The sequence below is a fragment of the Heterodontus francisci genome, chromosome 14 (genome assembly GCF_036365525.1).
Source record: "Heterodontus francisci isolate sHetFra1 chromosome 14, sHetFra1.hap1, whole genome shotgun sequence".
Taxonomy (NCBI): domain Eukaryota; kingdom Metazoa; phylum Chordata; class Chondrichthyes; order Heterodontiformes; family Heterodontidae; genus Heterodontus; species Heterodontus francisci.
The window spans coordinates 67,070,673-67,098,405 of NC_090384.1; the positions used below are offsets into that span (position 1 = coordinate 67,070,673).

Below are 27,733 nucleotides of genomic sequence, written 5' to 3' on the forward strand. Positions count from 1 at the left end.
GATGATTATAAATCCTATCTCTTATAACCTTTTCCAACATTTTACCCACAACCGAAGTAAGGCTCACAGGTCTATAATTACCAGGGCTGTCTCTACTCCCCTTCTTGAACAAGGGGACAACATTTGCTATCCTCCAGTCTTCCGGCACCATTCCTGTCGACAATGACGACATAAAAATCAAGGACAAAGGCTCTGCAATCTCCTCCCTGGCTTCCCAGAGAATCCTAGGATAAATCCCATCTGGCCCAGGGGACTTATCTATTTTCACACTTTCCATAATTGATAACACCTCCTCCTTGTGAACCTCAATCCCATCTAGCCTAGTAGTCTGTATCTCAGTATTCTCCTCGACAACATTTTCTTTCTCCACTGTAAATACTGATGAAAAATATTCATTTAACACTTCCCCTATCTCCTCCGATTCCACACACAACTTCCCACTACTATCCTTGATTGGCCCTAACCTATCTCTAGTCATTCTTTTATTCCTGATATACCTATAGAAAGCCTTAGGGTTTTCTTTGATCCTATCCGCCAATGACTTCTCGTGTCCTCTCCTTGCTCTTCTTATCTCTCCCTTTAGATCCTTCCTGGCTAGCTTGTAACTCTCAAGCGCCCTAACTGAGCCTTCACGTCTCATCCTAACATAAGCCTTCTTCTTCCTCTTGACAAGCTCTTCAACTTCTTTAGTAAACCACGGCTCCCTCGCTCGACAACTTCCTCCCTGCCTGACAGGTACATACTTATCAAGGACTCGCATTAGCTGCTCCTTGAATAAGCTCCACATTTCGATTGTGCCCATCCCCTGCAGTTTCCTTCCCCATCCTACGCATCCTAAATCTTGCCTAATCGCATCATAATTTCCTTTCCCCCAGCTATAATACTTGCCCTGCTGTATATGCCTGTCCCTGCCCATCGCTAAGGTAAACCTAACCGAATTGTGATCACTATCACCAAAGTGCTCACCAACTTCTAAATCTAACACCTGGCCGGGTTCATTACCCAGTACCAAATCCAATGTGGCATCGCCCCTGGTTGGCCTGTCTACATACTGTGTCAGAAAACCCTCCTGCACACACTGGACAAAAACAGACCCATCTAAAGTACTGGACCTAACCCCAGGGAATGAAACTGGACAAGTGGCAGAAGTGTCAGTGGGGGAGCATTTCGGGGATAGTGACTGTAACTCTGTAAGATTTAAGGTAGTTTTGGAAAAGGACAAAGTGGGACTGGAAATAAAAGTACTGAATTGGGGGAAGGCTGATTTCAATATGATAAAACAGGATCTAGCCAAAGTGGACTGGGAGCAGCGACTTGTAGGTAAGTCTACATTAGACCAGTGGGAGTCATTCAAAAAGGAAATAGTGAGAGTTCAGGGACAACATGTTCCCGTAAAAGTGAAGGGTAGGACCAACAAGTTCAGGGAACCCTTGATGTCAAGGGATAGAGAGGATTGGATCAGGAAAAAAAAGGAGGCTTATGGCAGATCCAGAGTGCTGAAAACAGCGGAGGCCCAAGGAGAGTATAGAAAGTGTAGGGGGGTACTTAAAAAAGTAATTAGGAGAGCAAAGAGGGGACATGAAAAAACACTTGCGGGCAAGATAAAGGAAAATCCCAAGGCATTTTATAAGGATATTAAGGACAAGATGATAACCAGGGAAAGAGTAGGGCCCATTAGGGACCAAAATGGCAATCTGTGTGTGGAGGACATAGGTGAGGTTTTAAATGATTACTTTTCATCTGTGTTCACTATGGAGAATGACGATGTAGGTGGAGAGATCAGGGAGGGGGACTGTGATATACTTGAACATATTAGCATTGAAAGGGAGGAAGTATTTAGCTGTTTTAGCAGGCTTAAAAGTGGATAAATCCCCAGGCCCAGATGAGATGTATCCCAGGCTGTTAGGTGAGGCAAGGGAGGAGATAGCAGGGTCTCTGACACAAATTTTCAAATCCTCTCTGGCCACAGGAGAGGTACCAGAGGACTGGAGGACAGCGAATGTGGTACCATTATTCAAGAAGGGTAGCAGGGATAAACCAGGTAATTACAGGCCGGTGAGTCTAACATCAGTTGTAGGGAAACTATTCAAAAAAATTCTGAGGGACAGGATTAATCATTAAGGGGGAGATCATGTCTAACAAACCTGATTGAATTTTTCGAGGAGATGACTAGTTGTTTAGGTGAGGGTAAAGCAGTTGATGTAGTCTACATGGACTTCAGTACAGCTTTTGATAAAGTCCCGCATGGGAGATTGGTTAAGAAGATAAGAGCCCATGGGATCCAGGACAATTTGGCAAATTGGATCCAAAATTAGATAAGTGGCAGGAGGCAGAGGGTGATGGGGGCGAGGTTTGTTTTTGCGAATGGAAGCCTGTGACCAGTGGTGTACCGCAGGGATTGATGCTGGGACCCTTGCTGTCTGTAGTGTATATTAATGATTTAGACATGAATATAGGAGGTATGATCAGTAACTTTTCAGATTATACTAAAACTGGTGGTGTCGTAAATAGTGAGGAGGAAAGCCTTAGATTACAGGACGATATGATGGGCTGGTAAGCTGGGCGGAGCAGTGGCAAATAGAATTTAATCCTGAGAAGTGAGAGGTGATGCATTTTGGGACGACTAACAAGGCAATGGATGGTAGGACCCTAGGAAGTACAGAGGGTCAGAGGGACCTTGGAATACTTGTCCATAGATCACTGATCTCTGATCGTGTTTTTGGGATCCTTAAGGGGGAGGGGGAGCAGCCCCAAGTCGTGGTCCACATAGGCACCAACGACATAGGTAGGAAGAGAGATGGGGATTTAAGGCAGAAATTCAGGGAGCTAGGGTGGAAGCTTAGAGCGAGAACAACCAGAGTTGTTATCTCTGGGTTGTTGCCCATGCCACGTGCTAGCGAAGAGAGGAACAGGGAGAGAGAGGAGTTGAACACGTGGCTGCAGGGATGGTGTAGGAGGGAGGGTTTTGGTTTCCTGGATAATTGGGGCTCTTTCTGGGGTAGGTGGGACCTCTACAAACAGGATGGTCTTCACCTGAACCAGAGGGGTACCAATATCCTGGGGGGGAGATTTGTTAGTGCTCTTCGGGGGGGTTTAAACTAAATCAGCAGGGGAATGGGAACCTAAATTGTAGTTCCAGTGTACAGGCTGTTGAGAGTAGTGAGGTAGGGGATAAGGTTACAGGGACGCAAGAGGGCACTGGCAAGCAAGAACTTGGTTTAAAGTGTGTCTATTTCAACGCCAGGAGCATCCGGAATAAGGTGGGTGAGCTTGCAGCATGGGTTGGTACCTGGGATCCTGATGTTGTGGCCATTTCAGAGACATGGGTAGAGCAGGGGCAGGAATGGATGTTGCAGGTTCCGGGATTTAGATGTTTCAGTAAGAACAGAGAAGAGGGTAAAAGAGGGGGGGGGTGTGGCATTGTTAATCAAGGAAAGTATTACAGCGGCAGAAAGGACGTTTGAGGACTCGTCTACTGAGGTAGTATGGGCCGAGGTTAGAAACAGGAGAGGAGAGGTCACCCTGTTGGGAGTTTTCTATAGACCTCCGAATAGTTCCAGAGATGTAGAGGAAAGGATAGCGAAGATGATTCTCGACAGGAGCGAGAGTAACAGGGTAGTGGTTATGGGGGACTTTAACTTTCCAAATATTGACTGGAAATACTATAGTTCGAGTACTTTAGATGGGTCTGTTTTTGTCCAGTGTGTGCAGGAGGGTTTTCTGACACAGTATGTGGACAGGCCAACCAGGGGCGATGCCACATTGGATTTGGTACTGGGTAATGAACCCGGCCAGGTGTTCGATTTAGATGTAGGTGAGCACTTTGGCGATAGTGATCACAATTCGGTTAGGTTTACCTTAGCGATGGGCAGGGACAGGTATATACCGCAGGGCAAGAATTATAGCTGGGGGAAAGGAAATTATGACGCGATTAGGCAAGATTTAGGATGTGTAGGATGGGGAAGGAAACTGCAGGGGATGGGCACAAACGAAATGTGGAGCTTATTCAAGGAGCAGCTAATGCGAGTCCTTGATAAGTATGTACCTGTCAGGCAGGGAGGAAGTTGTCGAGCGAGGGAGCCGTGGTTTACTCAAGAAGTTGAAGCGCTTGTCGAGAGGAAGAGGGCGGCTTATGTTAGGATGAGACATGAAGGCTCAGTTAGGGCGCTTGAGAGTTACAAGCTAGCCAGGAAGGATCTAAAGGGAGGGCTAAGAAGAGCAAGGAGAGGACACGAGAAGTCATTGGCGGATAGGATCAAAGAAAACCCTAAGGCTTTCTTTAGGTATATCAGAAATAAAAGAATGATAAGAGTTAGAACAGGGCCAATCAAGGATAGTAGTGGGAAGTTGTGTGCGGAATCAGAGGAGATAGGGGAAGCGTTAAATGAATATTTTTCGTCAGTATTTACAGTAGAGAAAGAAAATGTTGCCGAGGAGATTACTGAGATACAGCCTACTAGGCTAGATGGGATTGAGATTCACAAGGAGGAGGTGTTATCAATTTTGGAAAGAGTGAAAATAGATAAGTCCCCTGGGCCAGATGGGATTTATCCTAGGATTCTCTGGGAAGCCAGGGAGGAGATTGCAGAGCCGTTGTTGTTGATCTTTATGTCGTCATTGTCGACAGGAGTAGTGCCGGAGGACTGGAGGATAGCAAATGTTGTCCCCTTGTTCAAGAAGGGGAGTAGAGACAGCCCTGGTAATTATAGACCTGTGAGCCTTACTTCGGTTGTGGGTAAAATGTTGGAAAGGGTTATAAGAGATAGGATTTATAATCATCTTGAAAAGAATAAGTTCATTTGCGATAGTCAGCACGGTTTTGTGAAAGGTAGGTCGTGCCTCACAAACCCTATTGAGTTTTTCGAGAAGGTGACCAAACAGGTGGATGAGGGTAAAGCCGTGGATGTGGTGTATATGGATTTCAGTAAGGCGTTTGATAAGGTTCCCCACGGTAGGCTATTGCAGAAAATACGGAAGTATGGGGTTGAAGGTGATTTAGAGCTTTGGATCAGAAATTGGCTGGCTGAAAGAAGACAGAGGGTGGTGGTTGATGGCAAATGTTCATCCTGGAGTTTAGTTACTAGTGGTGTACCGCAAGGTTCTGTTTTGGGGCCACTGCTGTTTGTCATTTTTATAAATGACCTGGATGAGGGTGTAGAAGGGTGGGTTAGTAAATTTGCGGATGACACGAAGGTCGGTGGAGTTGTGGATAGTGTTGAAGGGTGTTGTAGGGTACAGAGGGACATAGATAGGCTGCAGAGCTGGGCTGTGAGATGGCAAATGGAGTTTAATGCGGAGAAGTGTGAGGTGATTCACTTTGGAAGGAGTAACAGCAATGCAGAGTACTGGGCTAATGGGAAGATTCTTGGTAGTGTAGATGAGCAGAGAGATCTTGGTGTCCAGGTACATAAATCCCCGAAAGTTGCTACCCAGGTTAATAGGGCTGTTAAGAAGGCATATGGTGTGTTAGCTTTTATTAGTAGGGGGATCGAGTTTCGGAGCCACGAGGTCATGATGCAGCTGTACAAAACTCTGGTGAGGCCGCACCTTGAGTATTGCGTGCAGTTCTGGTCACCGCATTATAGGAAGGATGTGGAAGCTTTGGAAAGGGTGCAGAGGAGATTTACTAGGATGTTGCCTGGTATGGAAGGAAGGTCTTACGAGGAAAGGCTGAGGGACTTGGGGTTGTTTTCGTTAGAGAGAAGGAGGAGGAGAGGTGACTTAATAGAGACATACAAGATAATCAGAGGGTTAGATAGGGTGGATAGTGAGAGTCTTTTTCCTCGGATGATGATGGCAAACACGAGGGGACATAGCTTTAAGTTGAGGGGTGAAAGATATAGGACAGATGTCAGAGGTAGTTTCTTTACGCAGAGAGTAGTAGGGGCGTGGAACGCCCTGCCTACAACAGTAGTAGACTCGCCAACTTTAAGGGCATTTAAGTGGTCATTGGATAGACATATGGATGAAAATGGAATAGTGTAGGTCAGATGGTCGGCGCAACATCGAGGGCCGAAGGGCCTGTACTGCGCTGTGATGTTCTAATGTTATAATGAAGGCAGCAGCACGGGTAGATAAGGTGGTTAGGAAGGCATATGGGATACTTGCCTTTATCAGCCGAGGCATAGAATATAAGAGCAGGGAGGTTATGATGGAGCTGTATAAAACACTAATTAGGCCACAGCTGGAGTACTGTGTACAGTTCTGGTCAACACACTATTGGAAGGATATGATTGCACTGGAGAGGGTGCAGAGGAGATTCACCAGGATGTTGCCTGGGCTGGAGCATTTCAGCTATGAGGAGAGACTGGACAGGGTAGGGTTGTTTTCCTTAGAGCAGAAAAGATGGAGCGGGGTCCTGATTGAGGTATACAAAATTGTGAGGGGCATTGATAGGATAGATAGGAAGAAACTATTTCCTTAGCGGAGGGGTCAATAACCAGGGGGCATAGATTTAGGTAAGGGGCAGATGGTTTAGAGGAGATTTGAGGAAAAATGTTTTCACCCAGAGGGTGGTTGGAATCTGGAACACACTACCTGAAGGGGTGGTAGAGGCAGGAACCCTCACAACATTCTCCATGTGTGAACCAAGAAACTAAATATCAACAGGCCAAGGAGCCAATTAGGTGGTCCCCATGTAGTGCCACTGTCCAGGTGCTCTGTGTGGGAACGAGTTCAGCTCACCCCACCTGATAACGCAAATATTTTCAAGCACCCTCTGCACATTGTTAACAGGACAGAATTTCAGACAGCAGTAGTCAGTCAAGGGCTGTGGGCTACTTGGAACTTTAGCATTGAGGACAAACTGGGCAGAGGTGATACAGTTACAGAAAGCACCAGACAGGGGTAATCAGTGGTGTGGGGCAGGTATGATACTAGGAAAGGGATTTTAACATAAAAGCAAAATACTGCGGATGCTGGAAATCTGAAATAAAAAAAAGAAATGCTGGAACCACTCAGCAGGTCTGGCAGCATCTGTGGAAAGAGAAGCAGAGTTAATGTTTCGGGTCAGTGACCCTTCTTTTTTTTAAATTAAAACTTTCTCTTACCAAACAGATGCTGTGTAGCTGGAGGGCCACTCAGTTGCTCCAATTACATTACAAGATGTTCCATAATTTAAGATTTTTGGGGGGATTTTAATTGGCCTTGTATAATTTGTTAGGAGATTGACAGTGCCCTTCCTGCTAGCCGACCACATTGCCTGGGATGAGCAGATCACAGCTGATCCTCATCCTGTTCTTGTGCACACATGTTTTTAGCAGATGTCAGAGGATAGCCATTAGAATGGGAAATGTCTCGTTTAAATTTTCTTTTTCTCCCTGGAGGGGAATGCGCCTCTCCTCTATTTGCACCCTTGAGGGTAATGTTGGGATGGATAACTTACGACAACTGCAAATGGTGGTCAGAATCTTTATTTATAGGTGCAATGAAGGCAGAATTTGAAATTCTAACAGCAACATTTTAAGTAAATGGATTTTTCAAAGATATATTCACTAGTGACACTGCTGATTTTTATTTCAGTCATTTAGTTTCCCAAACAATCAGGACTAAGTGACACTCTGTGACTTCAACTGAAGAGCAGTTTTTACTGTGGACTTATATGTCACGGACTTCCAAAAATTCGGCAGTAGGATAATAAACCAGCGAAAGGGATTTAAAATGATAAAACTGCAGTATATGGGTACAGTACCTCCACATGTCAGTAGGTTCTGTAACAACACCAAGTGTACTGGACATGAGCATCGTGGTGTCCCATCACCTTTTGCAATGCAGATGTGTGAGCAGCCACCATTATCACGGGTACAAGGATGTGAGCCTGTGAAGAAATAACTCAGGACTTTAGTACCAGCAATAAATACTTCAGATCCTTATCTTGTTCCAGTGCACCATAGAGTCAGATTTACAAGGCATCCATTCTAGGTGTGTTGGAAATTGATCTGAAGGGTAAAGGCATCCCCAATGTTATTTAACTATACTTATGGCAGACAGACTGCTTTAAAAGATCATTCTGAAGATTTAATATCTAAGCACATTGAATTCCTTGGTGTTTAATGACTATATTCACCACCAAATTTCCTCTGCTATCTTTATGCTGTCATGCAGACACCCCCTGCCAAGAATGAGGAATATTAATTTTGTCATATGAACATTGATGTTAAACTGCTGCTGGAGTGAAGAAATGACTTGTTAAACAGATCACCAGACATTCAGGCTGGAAGGACATTTGCATACTAAGAGACGCTGCTTGTGCAGACAAAGTACCCCTGATCCAAGTAACCCAAATGGATTTTGATCACCAGATATTGAAGGTGTAAGGAAGCGCATTCCAGGGCCTGCTAAGACAATACAACAATGAACGCAGAAGTGGTTAAGCCAGTTAGTCACATGACTGACCTGCTGGCCAACTTTTTTTTCGTTTGTGCCACACAGAAAGGAACAGAAGGCAGTTTTGCAACTGAGGCTGGAACAAGCAAGCCTCTCTCCTGGCTGTCTCTCTCTCGCTTTCCCCCAAGCCACTGGACCCATGGAAGACATGTACACCTCAAGAGGGAAAAGACTCCGACATCGAAACAAGTTGAAGCATGAACTGGGCCCTAACGATTAGCAGGACTTACCAGCAACCAAAGACTCCACATTGAACTCAAAGGACAGTAACTAACTAACAGATATTGCCTCAAACTCTACCCCTTTGTGCTTTCTACTTTTTCTGTCTCTATCGGCGTACGTTTATCATGTTTACATGCTCGCGTGGTCGCGTCGCATATTCGTAGTCGTTAACTGGATTAGAGTTTAAGATGAATAAACTTCTACCTTTCTTGTTTAAATCTAAGGAAACCAGTCTGATTTCTTTGCCTTACAATTGGAGCAGTGAACAAGGATTCACTGAAGGGGGAGCTAAAAACACGGTGTTTCTAAAATTAAACCCTGTTACTGTTAAACCAAGCAAAGGCTGAAAGGGAACCCCTAGGTCCCTTCTCACCTGGTCGTAAAAATGCATAAATTACAAAACTTGCAGACACTATAAAATGTATTTCTTGTACTGTATACATAACTAAAAGTTTAGGGGTAAACCATGAACAAATTGGATTATGAGAATTGCACAGGTTTAACACCACAACATGTTTTATCCCAATACATTTTTGCATGCTTTCACTGCTGTGAAAGTTTGACTTTAGTTTTTTCCCGTTTAGGGGAAAAAGCAAAGCCTGAAGGCATGAAACACAAACAGAAAGTGCTGGAAATACTCAGCAGGTCTGACAGCATCTGTGGAGAGAGAAGCAGAGTTAACGCTTCAGATCTGTGATCTTTCATCAGAAAAAAGCAAAGCCTGAAGGCAGCTGTTTAAAATGTTAGTGTTAAAGACTGCATTTGCCAGCAACAGTTGGACTGCATTCATTTACAATATATTACCATAGGCATGTTTCGAGATATCATAAAATCATTACTATGCATTTGTGTTATCAAATATCAATAGTATTAAACAAAGCAAACTCACTGAATTCTTCTGCATTCAGCTCTTCTACTGCATGGATACCAGTAAGATGAACTATTCTGCCCTGAATTCTTGTACGTTGGTCTCCATTAGTCTTTTCTATGCACTCAATCATCTGCTGCTGACGGTCAATCCAATAAATGTGGTTACCAAGTATAGCAAGCCCCATGGGCTGAAGGATGCTGGAATCCTGCAATGTCAGTCTATTGGCACCTAAGTAATTTAACAGCAGAATTCTTCCTTTTAAAATGTTATCATGCACCTACAAAACATCACTAAAATATGCCTCAATTACATACAGAATAGCACCAAAATAAACTAGTAGTTCAGCCCAGTAGTAGAATGTGGGTTTGCATCTGAAATGTTCCATGAACAAGTTCCTTTCAGGAAGGGGCAAGATTCCAAAAATTTAGATGGAAAGTCAACCTGGGTTTCTTTCACATCCCTCTTAGCAGTCCATAATAGAGCAGGGTTGAAAAGTGTTGGAATTCTTCTGCTTGTTGCCCAACCATAGAATATGGGAAAACTTCAAGAGGAACAGGGATTAAGTACAAATATTAGCAACAAATGTGAGGTTTTTCTTTACGATTTGGTGTGTACCTGAGTTGCCAACTGTGGTACAAAGGCATACATACCAGGAAGGTCACAGGTTCTATCCCAGGTTAGAAATGGTTTAGCTGATTTCAGCCAGAGTAGAAATGGAGACTTGTAATTGGCCTCAATTGTTCTGAAATTGGTGACATGAAAAGCATCAGCCATGTTCCAGGATCCTGAGCAGTATCTGGAGACCCTTGTTGGAAAGTGCATGCACGTGGATGTTCAATATAAAGTCAGTAATGGTTCTTCTGTGATACCCCCAGAGTTGAATAGCCTGGTGGTACTCATTATCAAGGTTAACACAGGAGCCATCTGGGTGACTGAACACTATAGGAGTGCCATGCCCATGGGATTGCACTCCAATGTCTGTCAGTACATCCAGGATATAAAGGAAGGGCGAGTAAACTGAAAACAGTCAAAAGGGTCTTAGCATTTGAAAAATTTGCTTTGGTCCTTAGCTTCCAGTGTCCATGTGTCACCTTAATTTTCTTTTTTTTAAAAACAACTAATAGGAACACTTTATATCCAATTTGTTTCTTTATATTGATACTATTTCCCTTCCAAACTAAGATACCTCATTACTCTTGGTTCTCTATTTTAAAGGTTGTAGGCTCAAGTTCCACTCCAGAATCTGAGCACATAATCTAGCCTGACAACTCAGAACATTATTGCTAAATTGTCAGATGTGCCATCCTTCAGGTGTGAAGTTAAAACTGATGTCCCATGTGCCAGTTCCATGGACATCAACAATCTCACGGCACTTTTTGAAGAGAAACAGGGATTCTTTCAGTGCACGGATGAATATTCCTCTCTCAAACATCATCACCAAAAACAGATTAACTGGCGTTTGAGATCTTGATGTGTGCAAAATGTACCAAGTATCCCTCTATAGCAGTAACTGCACTTCAAAATATTTAATTGTATCCTGCTCTATTATCGTCTGCTAGGAGGGAAATGATTTACAGAGATGTGTTAAGGCATTAAATATCAAGTCTTCTCGTTCCAGGACAGCATAAAGTTTATGTGAAGCCTATGAATAAGATTTCACATCAAAACAGCCTCTTCTCGTGAAATTTAAAAGATGTTCAATAATGATGATAAAAAATTAAATATTGTTGAACATGCTAACACTCATGTTTTAGGCTCAACTGTGAACAATAGTCACTTGGATGAAGTACCAGATGTCACCTGTTGATATTAAATAATGCAATGAAAATGCAGATTATATTTTGTAGCAGAATTTCTCATTAGAAATTGTTGCACTGTCAAAGTATTTTTTTTTAAAGTTTAAAGTTATCGTTTTTTGAACAGCCCAACATCAATAAAAACAATAAGGCAAGTTTTCCCAGGTGTCAGCCACAAGGGTTGCAGGTTTAAGTCCCACTCTGGACACTTGAGCACAAAAAAAAGAGGCCCACACTCGAGTACAATCTTTTAGATGAGGTGTTAAACCGAGGCCCTGTCTGCCCTCTCAGGTGGACGTAAAAAAAACACGCATTTAAACCGTGCCTTTCATGACCACTGGACATCTCCAAGTACTTTTTGAAGTGTAGTCACTGTTGTAATGCAGGAAACAGGGCAGCGAGTTTGTGCACAGCAATGTGACAATGACCAGATAATCTGTTTTTTGAGATGTTAATTGAGGGATAAATATTGGCCTGGACACCTTGATAACTCTCGTGCTCTTCTTTGAAATAATGCCATGGGATCTTTTACATCCACCTGAGCAAGCAGATGGGGCCTCAGTTTAACGTCTCATCTGAAAGACGGCACTTCCAACAGTGCAGTGCTCCCTTAGTACTCCACTGAAGTGTCAGCCTTGATTTTTGTGCTGAAGTCCTGGAGTGGGACTTGAACCCAGAATCTTGTGGCTCAGAGGAGAGAGTGCTACCAACTGAGACACAACTGACAAAGTAAAAGATCCTATGGCACTATTTCAAAGAGCAGGGCAGTCATCCCCAGTGTCCTGCCAATATTTATCCCTCAATCAACATCACTAAAACAGGATATCTGGTGGTCATTATCGCATTGTCGTTTGTGTGAGCTTGCTGTGTGCAAATTGGTTCCACATTCTTTACATAACAACAGTGACTACACTTCAAAAGTCAGCTCTGAAGTGCTTTAGGATATCCTGAGGTTGTGAAAGGTGCTATATAAATGCAAGTCTTTCCTTTATGTAAAGGGTGGTTAAAAAAAAATTGTGAATTTGAATGTCGCCCAAGTACGATGAATCTGGTTGCTTAGCTTTACAAATAATAAAAGCAGATTTCATTTAACTTCATGTCGGTGGAAAAAAAAGCAAAAAAAACTAGCGAGTCCTGTGTCACATATGTACAATGCACAGCAACTAAAGATTTAAGGTATGATCCCTGTAGAGACCACCAACAAATGAATAGAATCTACTGATAGACCTCAATTTAGAAATTAAACTAAACGGACATGATTTCACTAGTATAAATTTTACTTTAACACTCAAACCAAAACCGACATAAATCAAATATGACGTAACAGACAGATCATGGTCTATATATATTACAAATTACACCTTAACTATCAGATACAACAGAGATGTGCCTCACGGTTTCACTGGGCAGTCCACCCAGCAAATACGGCAACAATTACAGTCACACACAAGTTCTTCAAAACTCTGAAGTTCCTCAGGTAGATTTTCGGCTCCTTTCTTCAAGGATTTAGCCACTGTTCTTCTTCCAACAGCAGTTCCCTCTCAATCCGAACTCCACGGGTGCGGTCTTTACCACAAGGCACACTTCTCCAGATCTTCCTCAGCTTTGCTCACAACAGTCTTGATGGTGTGGATTTACCAGTCTTCCCTTTATCCGAGTCCTTCAGTGACAAACTGTGCACTGTATGGCTGGGTCTGGCTAGTCAGCTACTTTAAATAACAGAAACAGCTCCTGGATTCTGTGTAAACCAATATTTCTCCCTGACTATTGATTATATATATCTCAAACTGTTGTAAAGCCAGTACAAGCCTTAAAGCCTCCTTCTTGATGGTCGAGTATTTTCTTTGATGTTTATTGAACTGCCTAGAGAAGTAGTTAACGGGCCGTTCCATACCAGCATCATCATTTTGTAGCAGCACCGCTACATCACTGGCATCAATAGCTTTATTAAAATCTGGGGCTGCAAGAACTGGTTCCTTTATTAAAATGGCCTTCACCTTCTCAAATGCTGTTCGGCATGACTCTGACCATTTGAACTTCACGTTCTTCTTTAACAGATTAGTCAATAGGGTGAATACTGTGCTGAAGTTAGGGATAAATTTCCTCTAGAACCCACACACACCTAGAAACCATAACATTTCTTTCTTTGTCTTGGGTACAGGAAAATATATTATTGCCTGAACCTCGGCCTCTTGTGGTAACACTTGACCTTGACTCACAATATGTCCTAAATAAGTAACTCTGGCCTTGGCAAACTTGCTCTTTGCCAGGTTTACGACAAGGTTAGCCTTGGCCAACCTGTCAAATAGAGCTCTTAAATGTCAGACGTGATCACTCCACATGTCGCTGCACACCAACAGGTCATCGATGTACACAACACAATTACTCAAATCGGCAAATACCTGATTGGTCAAGCTTTGAAATGTGGCCAGTGCATTTTTCACAACAAACGGCTTAACTTTACATTGGAACAGACCATCTGGTGTCACAAAAGCAGGATTTCTTTGGCTTGATCAGATAAGGGGACTTGTCAATATCTTTTAAGCAAATCAATCTTACTAACAAAGGCTGAGTTCCTCACCCTATCAATACAATCCTTGAGCCTTGGCATCGGATGGGAGTCCATTTACCACATTAACCTTTGGGTAAGCTATGCAGAACCTTTGAGAACCATCTGGTTTTAGTACCAAAACAACAGGAGAACTCTATTTTAACTGGGTTCAATTATATCATTGCTTAATATGTACTGAACCTTCTCTTTGACTTTGGCCAATTTACTGGGATTGAGTCTGTAGGGGTTTTGTTTAATTGGTTCAGCTTCCCCTACATCAACCTCATGAAACACCAGAGAAGTATGACCTGGCTTATGTAAGAAAAGGGACCTTTAATAAGTGGTACTTCTCAGAATAATATAGAATTCTTTTTTATTCAGTTGTGGAATGTGGGTGTCACGAGCTAGGCCAGCATTTATTGCCCATCCCTAATTGCCCTTGAGAAGGTGGTGGTGAGATGCCTTCTTGAAACGCTGCAGTTCATGTGGGGTAGGTACACCCATAGTGCTGTTAGGAAGGGCATTCCAGGATTTTGACCCAGCAGCAGCGAAGGAATGGTGATATAGTTCCAAGTCAGGATGGTGTGTGGCTTGGAGGGGAACTTGCAGATGGTGGTGTTCCCATGCATCTGTTGCCCTTGTCCTTCTAGGTGATAGAGGTTGCGGGTTTGGAAGGTGCTGTATAAGGAGCCTTGGTATGTTGCTGCAGTGCATCTTGTAGATGGTACACACTGCTACCACTGTGCGTTGGTGGAGGAGGGAGTGAATGTTTGTGGATGGGGTGCCAATCAAGCGGGCTGCTTTGTCCTGGATGGTGTCGAGCTTCTTGAGTATTGTTGGAGTTGCACCCATCCAGGCAAGTGAAGAGCATTCTATCACACTCCTGACTTGCGCCTTGTAGATGGTGGACAGGCTTTGGGGAGTCAGAAGCTGAGTTACTCGCCACAGGATTCCTAGCCTCAGACCTGCTCTTGTAGCCACGGTATTTATATGGCTACTCCAGTTCAGTTTCTGGTCATTGGCAACCCCCAGGATGTTGATAGTGGGGGATTCAGCGATGGCAATGCCATTGAATGTCAAGGGGAGATGATTAGATTCTCTCTTGTTTGAGATAGTCATTGCCTGGCACTCGCGTGGCACGAATGTTACTTGCCGCTTATCAGCCCAAGCCTGGATATTGTCCAGGTCTTGCTGCATTTCTACATGGACTGCTTCAGTATCTGAGGAGTTGCGAATGGTGCTGAATATTGTGCAATCATCAGCAAACATCCCCACTTCTGACGTTATGATTGAAGGAAGGTCATTGATGAAGCAGCTGAAGATGGTTGGGCCAAGGTCACTACCCTGAGGAACACCTGCAGTGATGTCCTGGAGCTGAGATGATTGTCCTCCAACAACCACAACCTTTGCGCTTGGTATGACTCCAACCACCGGAGAGTTTTTCCCGATTCCCATTGCCTCCAGTTTTGCGAGGGCTCCTTGATGCCATACTCTGTCAAATGCTGCTTTGATGTCTAGAATAGTCACTCTCACCTCACCTCTTGAGTTCAGCTCTTCTGTCCATGTTTGAACCAAGGCTGTAATGAGGTCAAGAGCTGAGCGGCCCTGGCGGAAACCTCAACTGAATGTCACTGAGCAGGTTATTGCTAAGCAAGTGCTGCTTGATAGCACTGTCGATGACACCTTCCATCATTTTACTGATGATCGAGAGTAGACTGATGGGGCAGTAGTGGCCGGTTTGGATTTGTCCTGTTTTTTGTGTACTGGACATACCTGGTCAATTTTCCACATTGCCAGGTAGATGCCAGTGTCTTGGCTGTACTGGAACAGCTTGGCTGGGGGCGCGGCAAGTTCTGGAGCACAGGTCTTCAGTACTATTGCCAGAATGTTGTCAGGGCATTCATTCCTGTCTGGCGTAAAAATAAAACCGGTAAGGTGGCTCAACCATGGCTTACAAAAGAAATTAGGGATAATACTGGGTCCAAAGAGGAGGCATATAAAATTGCCAGAAAAAGCTGCACGCCTGAGGATTGGGAGCAGTTTAGAATTCAGCAAGGGAGGACAAAGAGATTGATTAAGTGGGGGAAAATAGAGTATGAGAGTAAACTTGCATGGAACATAAAAACTGACTGGAAAAGCTTCTATAAATATGTGAAGTTAACAAGATTAGTGAAGACAAATGTAGGTTCCTTACAGTCAGAAACGGGGGAAATTATAATGGGGAACAAAGAAATGGCAGAACAATGAAACACATACTTTGCTTCTATCTTCACAAAGGAGGACACAAATAACATCCCAGAAATGTTGGGGAACCAAGGGTCTGATGAGAGGGAGGAACTAAAGGAAATCAGTATTAGTAAAAAAAATAGTGCTAGGGAAATTAATGGAGTTAAAGGCTGACAAATTCCCAGGGCCTGATAATCTCCATCCCAGAGTACGAAAGGAAGTGGCCCAGGAAATAGTGGATGCATTGGTGGTCATCTTCCAAAGTTCTGTAGACTCTGGAGCAGCTCCTACAGATTGGAGGGTGGCAAATGTAACCTCACTATTTAAAAAAAGGGACAGAAAAAACAGGTAACTACAGACCAGTTAACCTTACATCAGTAGTGGGGAAAATGCTAGAGTCTGTTATAAGAGATGTGATAGCAGAACACCTGAAAAGCATAAACAGGATTGGGCAAATTGAGCATGGGTTTACAAAAGGGAAATCATGCTTAACAAATCTACTGGAGTTTTTTGAGGATTTAACTAGTAGAGTAGATAAGGGAGAACCAGTGGATGTGGTGTCTTTGGATTTTCAGAAGGCTTTTGATAAGATCCCACATAAGAGGGTAGTGTGCAAAGTTAAAGCACATGGGATTGGGGGTAATATAGTGGCATGGATTGAGAATTGGTTGACAGACAGGAAACAAAGAGTAGGAATAAACGGCTCCTTTTCCAGGTGGCAGGCAGTGACTAGTGGGGTACTGCAGGGCTCAGTGCTTGGGCCCCAGCTATTCACAATATATATTAATGACTTGGGTGAGGGAACTAAATGTAACATTTTCAAGTTTGCAGACGACACAAAGCTGGGGGTGTGGGGGGGAAGGAGAGCTGTGAGGAGGAAGCAAAGAGGCTCCAATGTGATTTGGACAAGTTGAGTGAGTGGGCAAGTGCATGGCCGATGCAGTATAATGTGGATAAATATGAGGTTATCCACTTTGGTTGTAAAAACAGAAAGGCAGATTATCTGAATAGTGATAGATTGGGAAAGGGGGAGTTGCAACAAGACCTGGGTGTCCTTGTACACCAGTCGCTGAAAACAAGCATTCAGGTGCAGCAAGCAATTAGGAAGGCAAATGGCATGTTGGCCTTCATTGCAAGAGGAGAAGAGTACAGGAGCAAGGATGTCTTACTGCAGTTACACAGTCCCTTGGTGAGACCACATCTGGAGTATTGTGTGCAGTTTTGGTCTCCATGTCTGAGAAAGGATGTTCTTACCATTGAGGGAGTGCAAAGAAGATTTACTAGGCTGATTCCTGGAATGGCAGGATTGACATATGAGGAGAGATTGTGTCGACTAGGCCTATATCCACTAGAGTTTAGAAGAATGAGAGGGGATCTCATAAAAACCTATAAAATTCTAACAGTTCTAATTCTAATGATTCTCATGATTTGGAGGAAAGTATAGGTGGTCTGATTAGCAAGTTTGCAGACGACACTAAGATTGGTGGAGTAGCAGATAGTGAAGGGGACTGTCAGAGAATACAGCAGAATATAGATAGATTGGAGAGTTGGGCAGAGAAATGGCAGATGGAGTTCAATCAGGGTAAATGCGAGGTGATGCATTTTGGAAGATCCAATTCAAGAGTGAACTATACAGTAAATGGAAAAGTCCTGGGCAAAATTGATGTACAGAGAGATTTGGGTGTTCAGGTCCATTGTTCCCTGAAGGTGGCAACGCAGGTAAATAGAGTGGTCAAGAAGGCATACGGCATGCTTTCCTTCATCGGATGGGGTATTGAGTACAAGAGTTGGCAGGTCATGTTACAGTTGTATAGGACTTTGGTTCGGCCACATTTGGAATACTGCGTGTAGTTCTGGTCGCCACATTACCAAAAGGATGTGGATGCTTTGGAGAGGATGCAGAGGAGGTTCACCAGGATGTTGCCTGGTATGGAGGGCGCTAGCTATGAAGAGAGGTTGAGTAGATTAGGATTATTTTCATTAGAAAGGCGGAAGTTGAGGGGGGACCTGATTGAGGTGTACAAAATCATGAGAGGTATAGACAGGGTGGATAGCAAGAAGCTTTTTCCCAGAGTGGGGGATTCAAATACTAGGGGTCACGAGTTCAAAGTGAGAGGGGAAAAGTTTAGGGGGGAAATGCGTGGAAAGTTCTTTACGCAGAGGGCGGTGGGTGCCTGGAACGCGTTGCCAGCGGAGGTGGTAGATGCGAACACGATAGCGTCTTTTAAGATGTATCTAGACAGATACATGAATGGGCAGGAAGCAAAGAGATACAGACCCTTAGAAAATAGGCGACACGTTTAGGTAGAGGATCTGGATCGGCGCAGGCTTGGAGGGCCGAAGGGCCTGTTCCTGTGCTGTAATTTTCTTTGTTCTTTGACGAGACAGGCTAGATGCAGGGAGGATGTTCCCGATGGCTGGGGAGTCCAGAACCAGAGGTCACAGTCTCAGGATACAGGGTATGCCAATTAGAACCGAGATGAGAAATTTCTTCACTCAGAGGTTGGTGAACCTGTGGAATTCTCTACCGTAGAAGGCAGTGGAGGCCAAGTCATTAAATATATTCAAGGAGCTAGATATATTTCCTAACGCCAAAGGGATCAAGGCATATGGGGAGAAAGCGGGAACAGGGTACTGAATTAGACGATCAGCCATGATTTGTTTTGAATGCGGAGCAGGCCCGAAGGCCCGAAAGGCCTACTCCTGCTCCTATTTTTTCTATGTTTCCCTCTTGTTGGTCCCTCACTGCCTGTTGCAGTCCCAGTCTAGCAGCTATGTCCTTTAGGAATATTCCGGAAAATTCTTCCTGCAAAACCTCAGTTTCAGCAACCTCAACTGGCTTTTCTGAAATTACTGGCGTCGCCAATACCTTACCCCCAGCCAAGTCATTTCCTGGCAGAAAATCTATACCCTCAATAGACAAACTAGGAATGGCTCCAACAGTAACAGGACCAGTGACCGTATCACATTTTAAATTAACCCTGTATAAGGGAACAAATAAATAGGTTTCATCTATCCCTTGGATTACCAACTTGGCAATCAGCTAACCACCAGGGAATAAATTCATGTCACCTGTCAACATCAGTGACTGTGCCACCCCTGTATCTCTAAGGATAACAACGGTCTTTCCTACCTCACCAGACAACTGTGGAGAAACTTCACCCTTAAACAGAAAACTTCTACAGTTTTCTGCAACTATCAGTGAATGTGGGAGTAACTAGCTGCTTTTTGTGAATGTTATCCATTATTACAGTCTCTCCTGTGGAAATACCCTTCAACTGTACACATGCAACGAGCTTGTTTTTCTGCTTCCAACATTCAGCCTTCACATGTCCTAACTTACAATAGAAATAACGTCGGTCCCCTCGAACCAAACTTATCCTCGTTGCCTTCTCTTTTATTAAGCAGAGGTGTGTCTGTCTCTACTTTTGTTATCTTTCTCAACAGATCTCTTTTCATTATCAATCTACCCATCACTCCAATTTCTCTGAAGGTTTCCAAACTGGGCCTGGTAACTACTGCTTTTGTGGGTCAATTCATATTCATCTGCTATTACTGTAGCATCCCTTATTTTACCAACTTTATGTTCTTTCAGATGGGACCTTATTCCTGAAGGGACGTTACTTTTCAATTCTTTGATCAGAATTACTTCCCTAAGGTTCTCAAAATCTTGTGCAACCTTCATCGATTTATATCACCTATCAAAGAACATTTCCTTCTCCCTCGCAAATTCCATATATGGCCCTCGTTCTTTTTTAAATTCCTGAATTTGTCTGTAGGCCTCGGGTCCCAATTCATAGGCATTGCGAACAGCATTCTTTACTCTGTCATAGTCTCGTGACTGTTCATCTGAAAGAGATGAGTACACCTCCAAAGCTTTTCTTGAAAACACTCTGCAGGAGCACTGGCCAAGATGATTTAGGCCACTCCAGATTCATGGCAATTTTCTCAAATGACACAAAGTACATTTCTACTCCCTCTTCACTAAATTTAGGGACTAAGCATATATTCATTCTTTGCCAAATCAAAGCTACAAGACGTTTCATCTGGGTCATCAATTTTCAACCCCAATGCAAGCTCACTGGCTTTGAGCCTTTCCATTTTCACTTCGTGGTCTAATGCCAATTTTTGCATTTCTTCTCATTCCTTATCTCCCTCTTCCCTATCCAGTTTTATCCTTTCTAGTTCGAATTCAAGTTTTCTCACTTCAAATTGCAATTGTCTGTCTTTTTCTCTTTCTTCTCTTTCCAATCTTACCTTCTCTAACTTAATTTTGACTAATTCTATTTGAATACTAGCAGAAACATCTTTTTCTTTCACAAGCTTCCGACAAGGAACCAATTCTTGGCCTCCCTCTAACTTGTCCTCACTGTCCGTTTTGGCCTCCTCTTTCCTGACTGCCTGACAGACCTGTGCTTATTTGTCCCCTTTCCTGCTGTGCTTTATATATTGATATATAAATTTTAATATATTGATATGGCACAGCCTTTGCCTTTTCCTACGATCTGGGGTGTCAATTATATAATTCACCTGGCTAATTCTCTTTGTTATTCTGTATGGGCCACTGAACCAGGCTTTCAATGGTTCTCCCTGTATTAGTAATAGCACTAACACATGGTCTCTGGGCTGAAATGTTCTGGCCTTGGCACTTTTATCCGCCTGCCTTTTCATAGATGTCTGGGAGGTTTTTAGGTGTTCCTGAGCCACTGCACAGGCTCTCGTGAGTCGTTCTCGGAACATGGAGATGTAGTTTAAAAGGGAAGATTCATTCCTGTGTCCCAAAAACCTCTCCTTGATTAGCTTTAGAGGACCTTTCACCTCGTGTCCGAACTAATTCAAACAGAAAGAAACAGAAAGTAACAAACAGAAGAAATCCTAGCCCTTTGTCCCAGTCATGGGGGTACTCATAGCAGTATGCCCTGATCAATGTCTTCAGGGTCTGGTGGTACTGCTCCAAAGCCCCTTGTGACTATGGGTGGTAGGCTGAGGACTGTAGCTGGGTTATGCCCAGATTACCCATGACCTTTTGAAAAATACTGGACATAAAATCTGTGCCCTGATCCAACTGGATCTCAGCAGGCAGCCCATATTGGGTGAAGAATTGAGTTAGCCCCTCCACCACTATCTTGGCAGAGATAGTTCTTATAGGGATAGCCTCTGGAAATCGAGTAGCCACATCCATAATAGTGAGAAGATACTGGTAGCCCCCTTTTGTTTTCGGCAGGGGCCCCACACTCTGCTGACCGGTTCCCCAAAAGCTGGTATGGGAATTAAGGGTGCAGCTTTTATTGCAGGTTGAGGCTTCCCCACAACCTGGCACGTGTTTCAAGTCTTTCAGAGCTCTACCACATCCTTGTGGAATTGTGGCCAGTAAAAATGCTGTCTGACACGGGCTTGGGTTTTTCTGATGACACGTCCAGCCATTAGAATCTTGTGGGCGATTCTCAATATTTCCCTGTTGTACGTCGGCGGCACCACTACCTACTTAACCACGATCCACTCTTCGTCTGCAGGTCTGTGAGGAGGTCTCCACTTCCTCATCAGCACCCCATCCTCTAAATAGTGGTACTCTGGAACTCCCTCTGCTTCAACCTCAATTTGGGCAGTCTGTACTAACTTTTTAACCCTGGGTTGGCTTACTGAGCCTTGACCAAGGAAGTCCTGTTTACACCATCCTTTGGGTCCTCTAACTTCCCAAAGAAGGTTTCAGATAACCAGACCATAGGGTCATCTGTCTGCAGTGCCAGTTCAGCATCCTCTGATGGAGCTTGTTTGGCCATGGACTGGGTCACCATACAGTCAGGAAAAATGCCAGGGACCTTTTTCTGTAACTGCTCTGTCTCCCTGACCTCTTTTAGTCTCTCTAAAAACACTGGGGAAGCTACCACCTTCGCCCCGCCAGATCATTACCCAGGAGCAGGTCGACTCTGTCCACAGGTAAACTAGGGACAATCCCCAAGGTTACTGGTCCTGAAACAAGGTCACACTCCAGGTGCACCCGGTATAGTTTGGGCATATACTTTCCTCCGATACCATTTACTAGCACTCTAGCATTCAATGCATTCTCTGGGGGAAAGGTCATGCCTTTTCCCAGCAGAAGGGATTGGGTGGCCTCTGTATCCTTAAGTATGACTATGGGCTTACTCACCTCACTCGAGGGATATGGGGTCACTTTTCCTCTGGACACAAAATCCTGGTAACTCTCAGGGATTTTGTTTTCCCAAACTCTCAGCGGTAGGTTTACTGGGTTTTACTGCTGCAGTTAAAGCCAAAGCCTGGTCTGCTGTGCGTTCCATCAGGGCCCCTTTTCCTGCACTGGTCTGGTGTACCCTGACTAAACCTATGGGTTTTCTCTGTAACTTCCAGCAGTCAGCTCGAAGGTGGCCTGCCTTGTTACAATGGAAATATACAGGCTTTCGGGCCTCACTCCTGTTCTCAGCACCTTCCTTTTTGGCCCGAGTAGGGCCTCCTGTGTTTCCAGCTCTCCCTTCTCGTCCATGGCTCTTATCACCCTCCCACCTTCTATTCTTTTCAGGTTTTTGCAGGTGACTAGGGAAGGGTTTCCCTTGGTGCAAGGGCTTGTTGAATAAGTGTATAATCATCAACCAGGATTGCTGCCTATCTGGCTCTTGGAACCTTTTGTTCCTCCATGTCGTTTCTTATGGAAAGGGGAAGGGAGTTTTTGAACTCCTCAAGGAAGATTACCTCTCTGAGGTTTTCAAAGTTGGACTCTATCTTAAGTGCCCATATCCATCGGTCAAAAGCAAGTTGCTTTTCAAACTCCGGGTAAGTTTGTTCAGGCTGCTTTCGGAGGGTTTAGAATTTTGTTGGGATGCCTCCAGTACTAACTCATATGCGCCCTGGGTAGTGTTTTTAGTCATCTCATAATCTGATGAACTCTCATCAGGCAACAGTGAATAAATAAACTTCATGGACTTCTCCTGTTAGTTTGCTTTGCAATAACAGTGTCCAGCTCTCTGCTGGCCACTTCAGCTGTTTTACAAGCTTTTCAAAAGAGACAAAAAATGCTGTCACATCCCCCTCAATGAACTTTGGTATCAACTGGGAGAATTTTAAGAGCTCAACACCTGGTCCTGAGCTAGGGGTAACTCCTTCACTAGCAGTGCCTTCACTGGGTGCATTGGATCTTTCTCTATTCAGCTCGAGCTGCCTTAACTCCCTTTGGAAAGCTCTTTCTTTTCCCCTTTTCTCCCTTTCTTTTTCTCTTTCCTCCCTTCCTTTTACCCTTTCCTGGAAAGCTCTTTCTTTCTCTCTTTCCTGAAACTTTCTCTGCTCTTTCTCCTTCTGGACTTCTAATTCAAGTCTCCTCTGCTCTAGTTGTACCTTAGCTAATGTTACTGTGTCTGTTTCAGATTCTATGCCTGTCTCTGGTTCTTCAGTGTCAATTTTAAAATGGCTGGCCACAAGTTTTAGGATTTCAGGCTTCCTAGCTTTTGGACGGATCGTAATCTCTAACTGCCCCGCTACATTCCTCAACTGTTCAACAGATAGGGCTTTTAACCTGGCCCAAGTTACTTCACTCTGTTCTCGGAAGGTACTGGCCTTGAATGTGGACATTTCAGTACTCTAGCACTGAAAACCCACATGAAAACTTGTACTGAAGTTTTTAAATTATTTCTCGGGATCAATTTGGTTTCCTGCATCCAATTTCCCATTTGCCTTTGGGTTTGATCCCAGATGTGAGCCCTCAAATTTCTGTTACAGTCAAGTGAGGAGGTGTTGAAGGGCTTCCCTCTTTTCCCTTTCCTTGTTTCCACAACAGGTTTAATTCTTTCTTAAAGTGGATGTACTGGCCAATTCAGTAAGTGTTTGAGACATACCGTTATACAGCACAGAAACAGGCCCTTCGGCCCATTGTGTCCGTGCCGGCCATCAAGCACCTAACTGTTCCAATCCCATTTTCCAGCACTTGGCTCGTAGCCTTGTATGCTATGGCGTTTCAAGTAATCATCTAAATACTTCTTAAATGTTGTGAGGGTTCCTGCCTCTACCACCTCTTCAGGCAGTGTGTTCCAGATTCCAACCACCCTTTGGGTGAAACCATTTTTCCTCAAATCTCCTCTAAACCTCCTGCCCCATACCTTATATCTATGCCCCCTGGTTATTGACACCTCCACTAAGGAAAAAAGTTTCTTCCTATCTAACCTATCAATGTCCCTCATAATTTTGTATACCTCAATCAGGTCCCCCCTCAGCCTTCTCTGCTCTAAGGAAAACAACCCTAGCCTTTTCAGTCTCTCTTCATAGCTGAAATGCTCCAGCTCAGGCAACATCCTGGTGAAACTCCTCTGCACCCTCTCCAGGGCAGTCACATTCTTCCTATAGTAGTGTGGTGCCCAGAACTGTACACAGTACTCCAGCTGTGGCCTAACTAGCGTTTTATACAGCTCCATCATAACCGCCCTGCCCTTATATTCAATGCCTCGGCTGATAAAGGCAAATATTCCATATGCCTTCCTAACCACCTTAGCTACCTATGCTGCTGCCTTCTGTGATCTATTGACAAGTACACCAAGGTCCCTCTGACCTTCTGTACTTCCTAGGGTCCTACTATCCATTGTATATTCCCTTGCCTTGTTAGTCCTCCCAAAATGCATCACCTCACACTTCTCAGGATTAAATTCCATTTGCCACTGCTCCGCCCATCTTACCAGCCCATCTATATCGCCCTGTAAACTAAGGCTTTCCTCCTCACTACTTTCGACTCCACCAATTTTCGTGTCATCTGCGAACTTACTTATCATGTCTCCTATATTCACGTCTAAATCATTAATATACACTACAGACAGCAAGGGTCCCAGCACCGATCCCTGTGGTGCACCACTGGTCACAGGCTTCCACTTGCAAAAACAACCCTTGATCATCACCCTATGCCTCCTGCCACTAAGCCAATTTTGGATCCACTTTGCCAAATTGCCCTTGATCCCATCTTAACGAATCTCCCATGTGGTATCTTATCAAAAGCCTTACTGAAGTCCATGCAGACCACATCAGCTGCCTTACCCTCATCTACACATCTAGTCACCGCCTCAAAAAATTCAATCAAGTTAGTTAGACATGATCTCCCCTGACAAAGCCATGCTGACTATCCCTGATTAATCCCTGCCTCTCCAAGTGGAGATTTATCCTGTCCCTCAGAATTTTTTTCAATATTTTCCCAACCACTGATGTTAGACTCACTAGCCTGTAATTACCTGGTTTATCCTTGCTACCCTTCTTGACTAATGGCACCACATTTGCAGTCCTCCAGTCCTCTGGTACCTCTCCTGTGGCCAGAGAGGATTTGAAAATCTGTGTCAGAGCCCCTGCAATCTCCTCCCTTGCCTCACATAACAGCCTGGGATACATCTCATCGGGGCCTGGGGATTTATCCACTTTTAAGCCCGCTAAAACAGCTAATACTTCTTCCCTTTCAAAGCTAATATGTTCAAGTATATCACAATCCCCCTCCCTGATCGTCCTTCTCCATAGTGAACACAGATGAAAAGTAATAATTTAAAACCTCACCTATGTCCTCCGGCTCCACACACACATTGCCACTTTGGTCCCTAATGGGCCACACTCTTTCCCTGGTTATCCTCTTGCCCTTAATATACTTATAAAACGCCTTAGGATTTTCCTTTATCTTGCCCGCCAGTGTTTTTTCATGTCCCCTCTTCGCTCTCTAATTACTTTTTTAAGTACCTCCCTACACTTTTTTTTACTCCTCTAGTGCCTCCGCTGTTTTCAGCGCTCCGAATCTGCCATAGCCTCCTTTTTTTTCCTGATCCAATCCTCTATATCCCTTGACATCCAGGGTTCCCTGGACTTGTTGGCTCTACCCTTCACCTTAACGGGTACTTGTTGGCTCTGAACCCTCACTATTTCCTCTTTGAATGACTCCCACTGGTCTGAAGTAGACTTTCCTACAAGTAGCTGCTCTCATTCCACTTTGGCCAGATTCTGTTTTATTATATTGAAATTGGCTTTCCCCCAATTCAGTACCTTTATTTCCGGCCCGTCTTTGTCCTTTTCCATAACGACCTTAAATCTTACAGAGGTATGTTCACTATCCCCAAAATGCTCCCCCACTGACACTTTTACCACTTGTCCAGCTTCATTCCCTAGGATTAGGTCCAGTACTGCCCTTTCTCTTGTAGGACTTTCTATGTACTGGCTCAAAAAGTTCTCCTGTATGCATTTTAAGAATTCCGCCCCTTTAAACCTTTCACACTAAGACTATCCCAGTTGATATTAGGTAAGTTGAAATCCCTTACTATTATTTTTACACCTCTCTGAGATTTGCCTACATATCTGCTCCTCCATCCCTCCTTGACTGTTTGAAGGCCTATAGTACACTCCCAGCCAAGTGATTTCCCCCTTTTTGTTTTTAAGTTCTACCCATATGGCCTCATTTGACAAACCTTCTAAGATATCATCCCTCCTTACTGCAGTAATTGACTCCTTGATCAACAGTGCAATGCCACCTCCTCTTTTATCCCCGCCCCTGTCACGCCTGAAGATTCTATACCCTGGAATATTGAGCTGCCAGTCCTGCCCCTCCCTCAACCACGTCTCTGTGATAGCAATAATATCATAATCCCATGTGCTAATCAACGCCCTCAATTCATCTGTCTTACTAGTAAGACTCCTTGCATTAAATAGATGCAATCCAGCCTTGCATTTTCTACTTGTGCCTTTACAGGTCTATATTTGCTCTGCCTTCCAGACTGACTCAGTTTCTCTTCTATATTTGACTGAGCATCACTCCCTACTGTACCTCCACTCAGTATCCCATTCCCCTGCCAAATTAGTTTAAACTCCCCCCCTCCCCCCCACCAACAGTACTAGCAAACTTCCCAGCAAGGATGTTGGTCCCGTTCCGGTTCAGGTGCAACCCGTCCAACTTGTGCAGGTCCCACCATTGTCAGAAACAGACTCAGTGATCCAGGAAACTAAAGCCCTCCCCCCTGCACCATCTCTTCAGTCATGCATTCATCTGCTCTATCCTCCTATTCCTATACTCACTAGCACGTGACACCGGGAGTAAGCCTGAGATTACAACCTTTGACGTCCTGCTTTTTAGTCTGCTGCCTAGCTCCCTAAATTCTTCTTTCAGGACCTCATCCCTCTTTTTACCTGTGTCGTTGGTACCAACGTGTACCACGACCTCTGACTGTTCACCCTTCTCCTTCAGAATGTCCTGCAGCTGCTCCGTGACATCCAGGGATGACAGGGAAGCAACATACCATCCTGGAGTCACTTTTGTGGCCGCATAAACGCCTATCTGTACCCCTTAAGATAGAATCCCCTATCACTATAGTTCTTCTGCTCCTTTTCCTCCCCTGAACAGCAGAGCCATCCGTGGTGCCGTGAACTTGGCTGTTGCTGCTTTCCCCTGATTTGAGAGGGGGATGCCCACAGGGGACTCCTGCACTACCTGCCTGTGGTTACTACTCCACCTAGTGGCCACCCACCTCTTTTCTGCCTTTGCAGCCATTACCAGCGGTGCGACCACCTCGCGAAACGTGCTATCCACAACATCCTCAGCATCGCGGATGCTCCAGTGAATCCACCCGCAGCTCCAGCTCCATAATGCGGGTAGCCAGTAGCTGCAGCTGGATACACTTACTGCACACATGGTCGTCAGGGACACTGGAAGTGTCCTTGATTTCCCACATA

The 27,733-nt window shown here is 44.3% G+C and overlaps 1 protein-coding gene across 1 annotated transcript in view; it reads right to left on the reverse strand.

The window, feature by feature from the left end:
- The window catches only part of LOC137377096 (low-density lipoprotein receptor-related protein 5-like), a 270,969-nt gene that overhangs the window by 16,875 nt on the left and 226,361 nt on the right, over nt 1-27,733 (reverse strand). Inside the window, exons 16-17 of the mRNA XM_068046392.1 lie at nt 9,497-9,706; nt 7,691-7,816 (exon numbers count right to left, since the gene is read on the reverse strand). Coding sequence (XP_067902493.1) covers nt 7,691-7,816; nt 9,497-9,706 — 336 coding nt within the window. The remainder of the gene's footprint in view (nt 1-7,690; nt 7,817-9,496; nt 9,707-27,733) is intronic.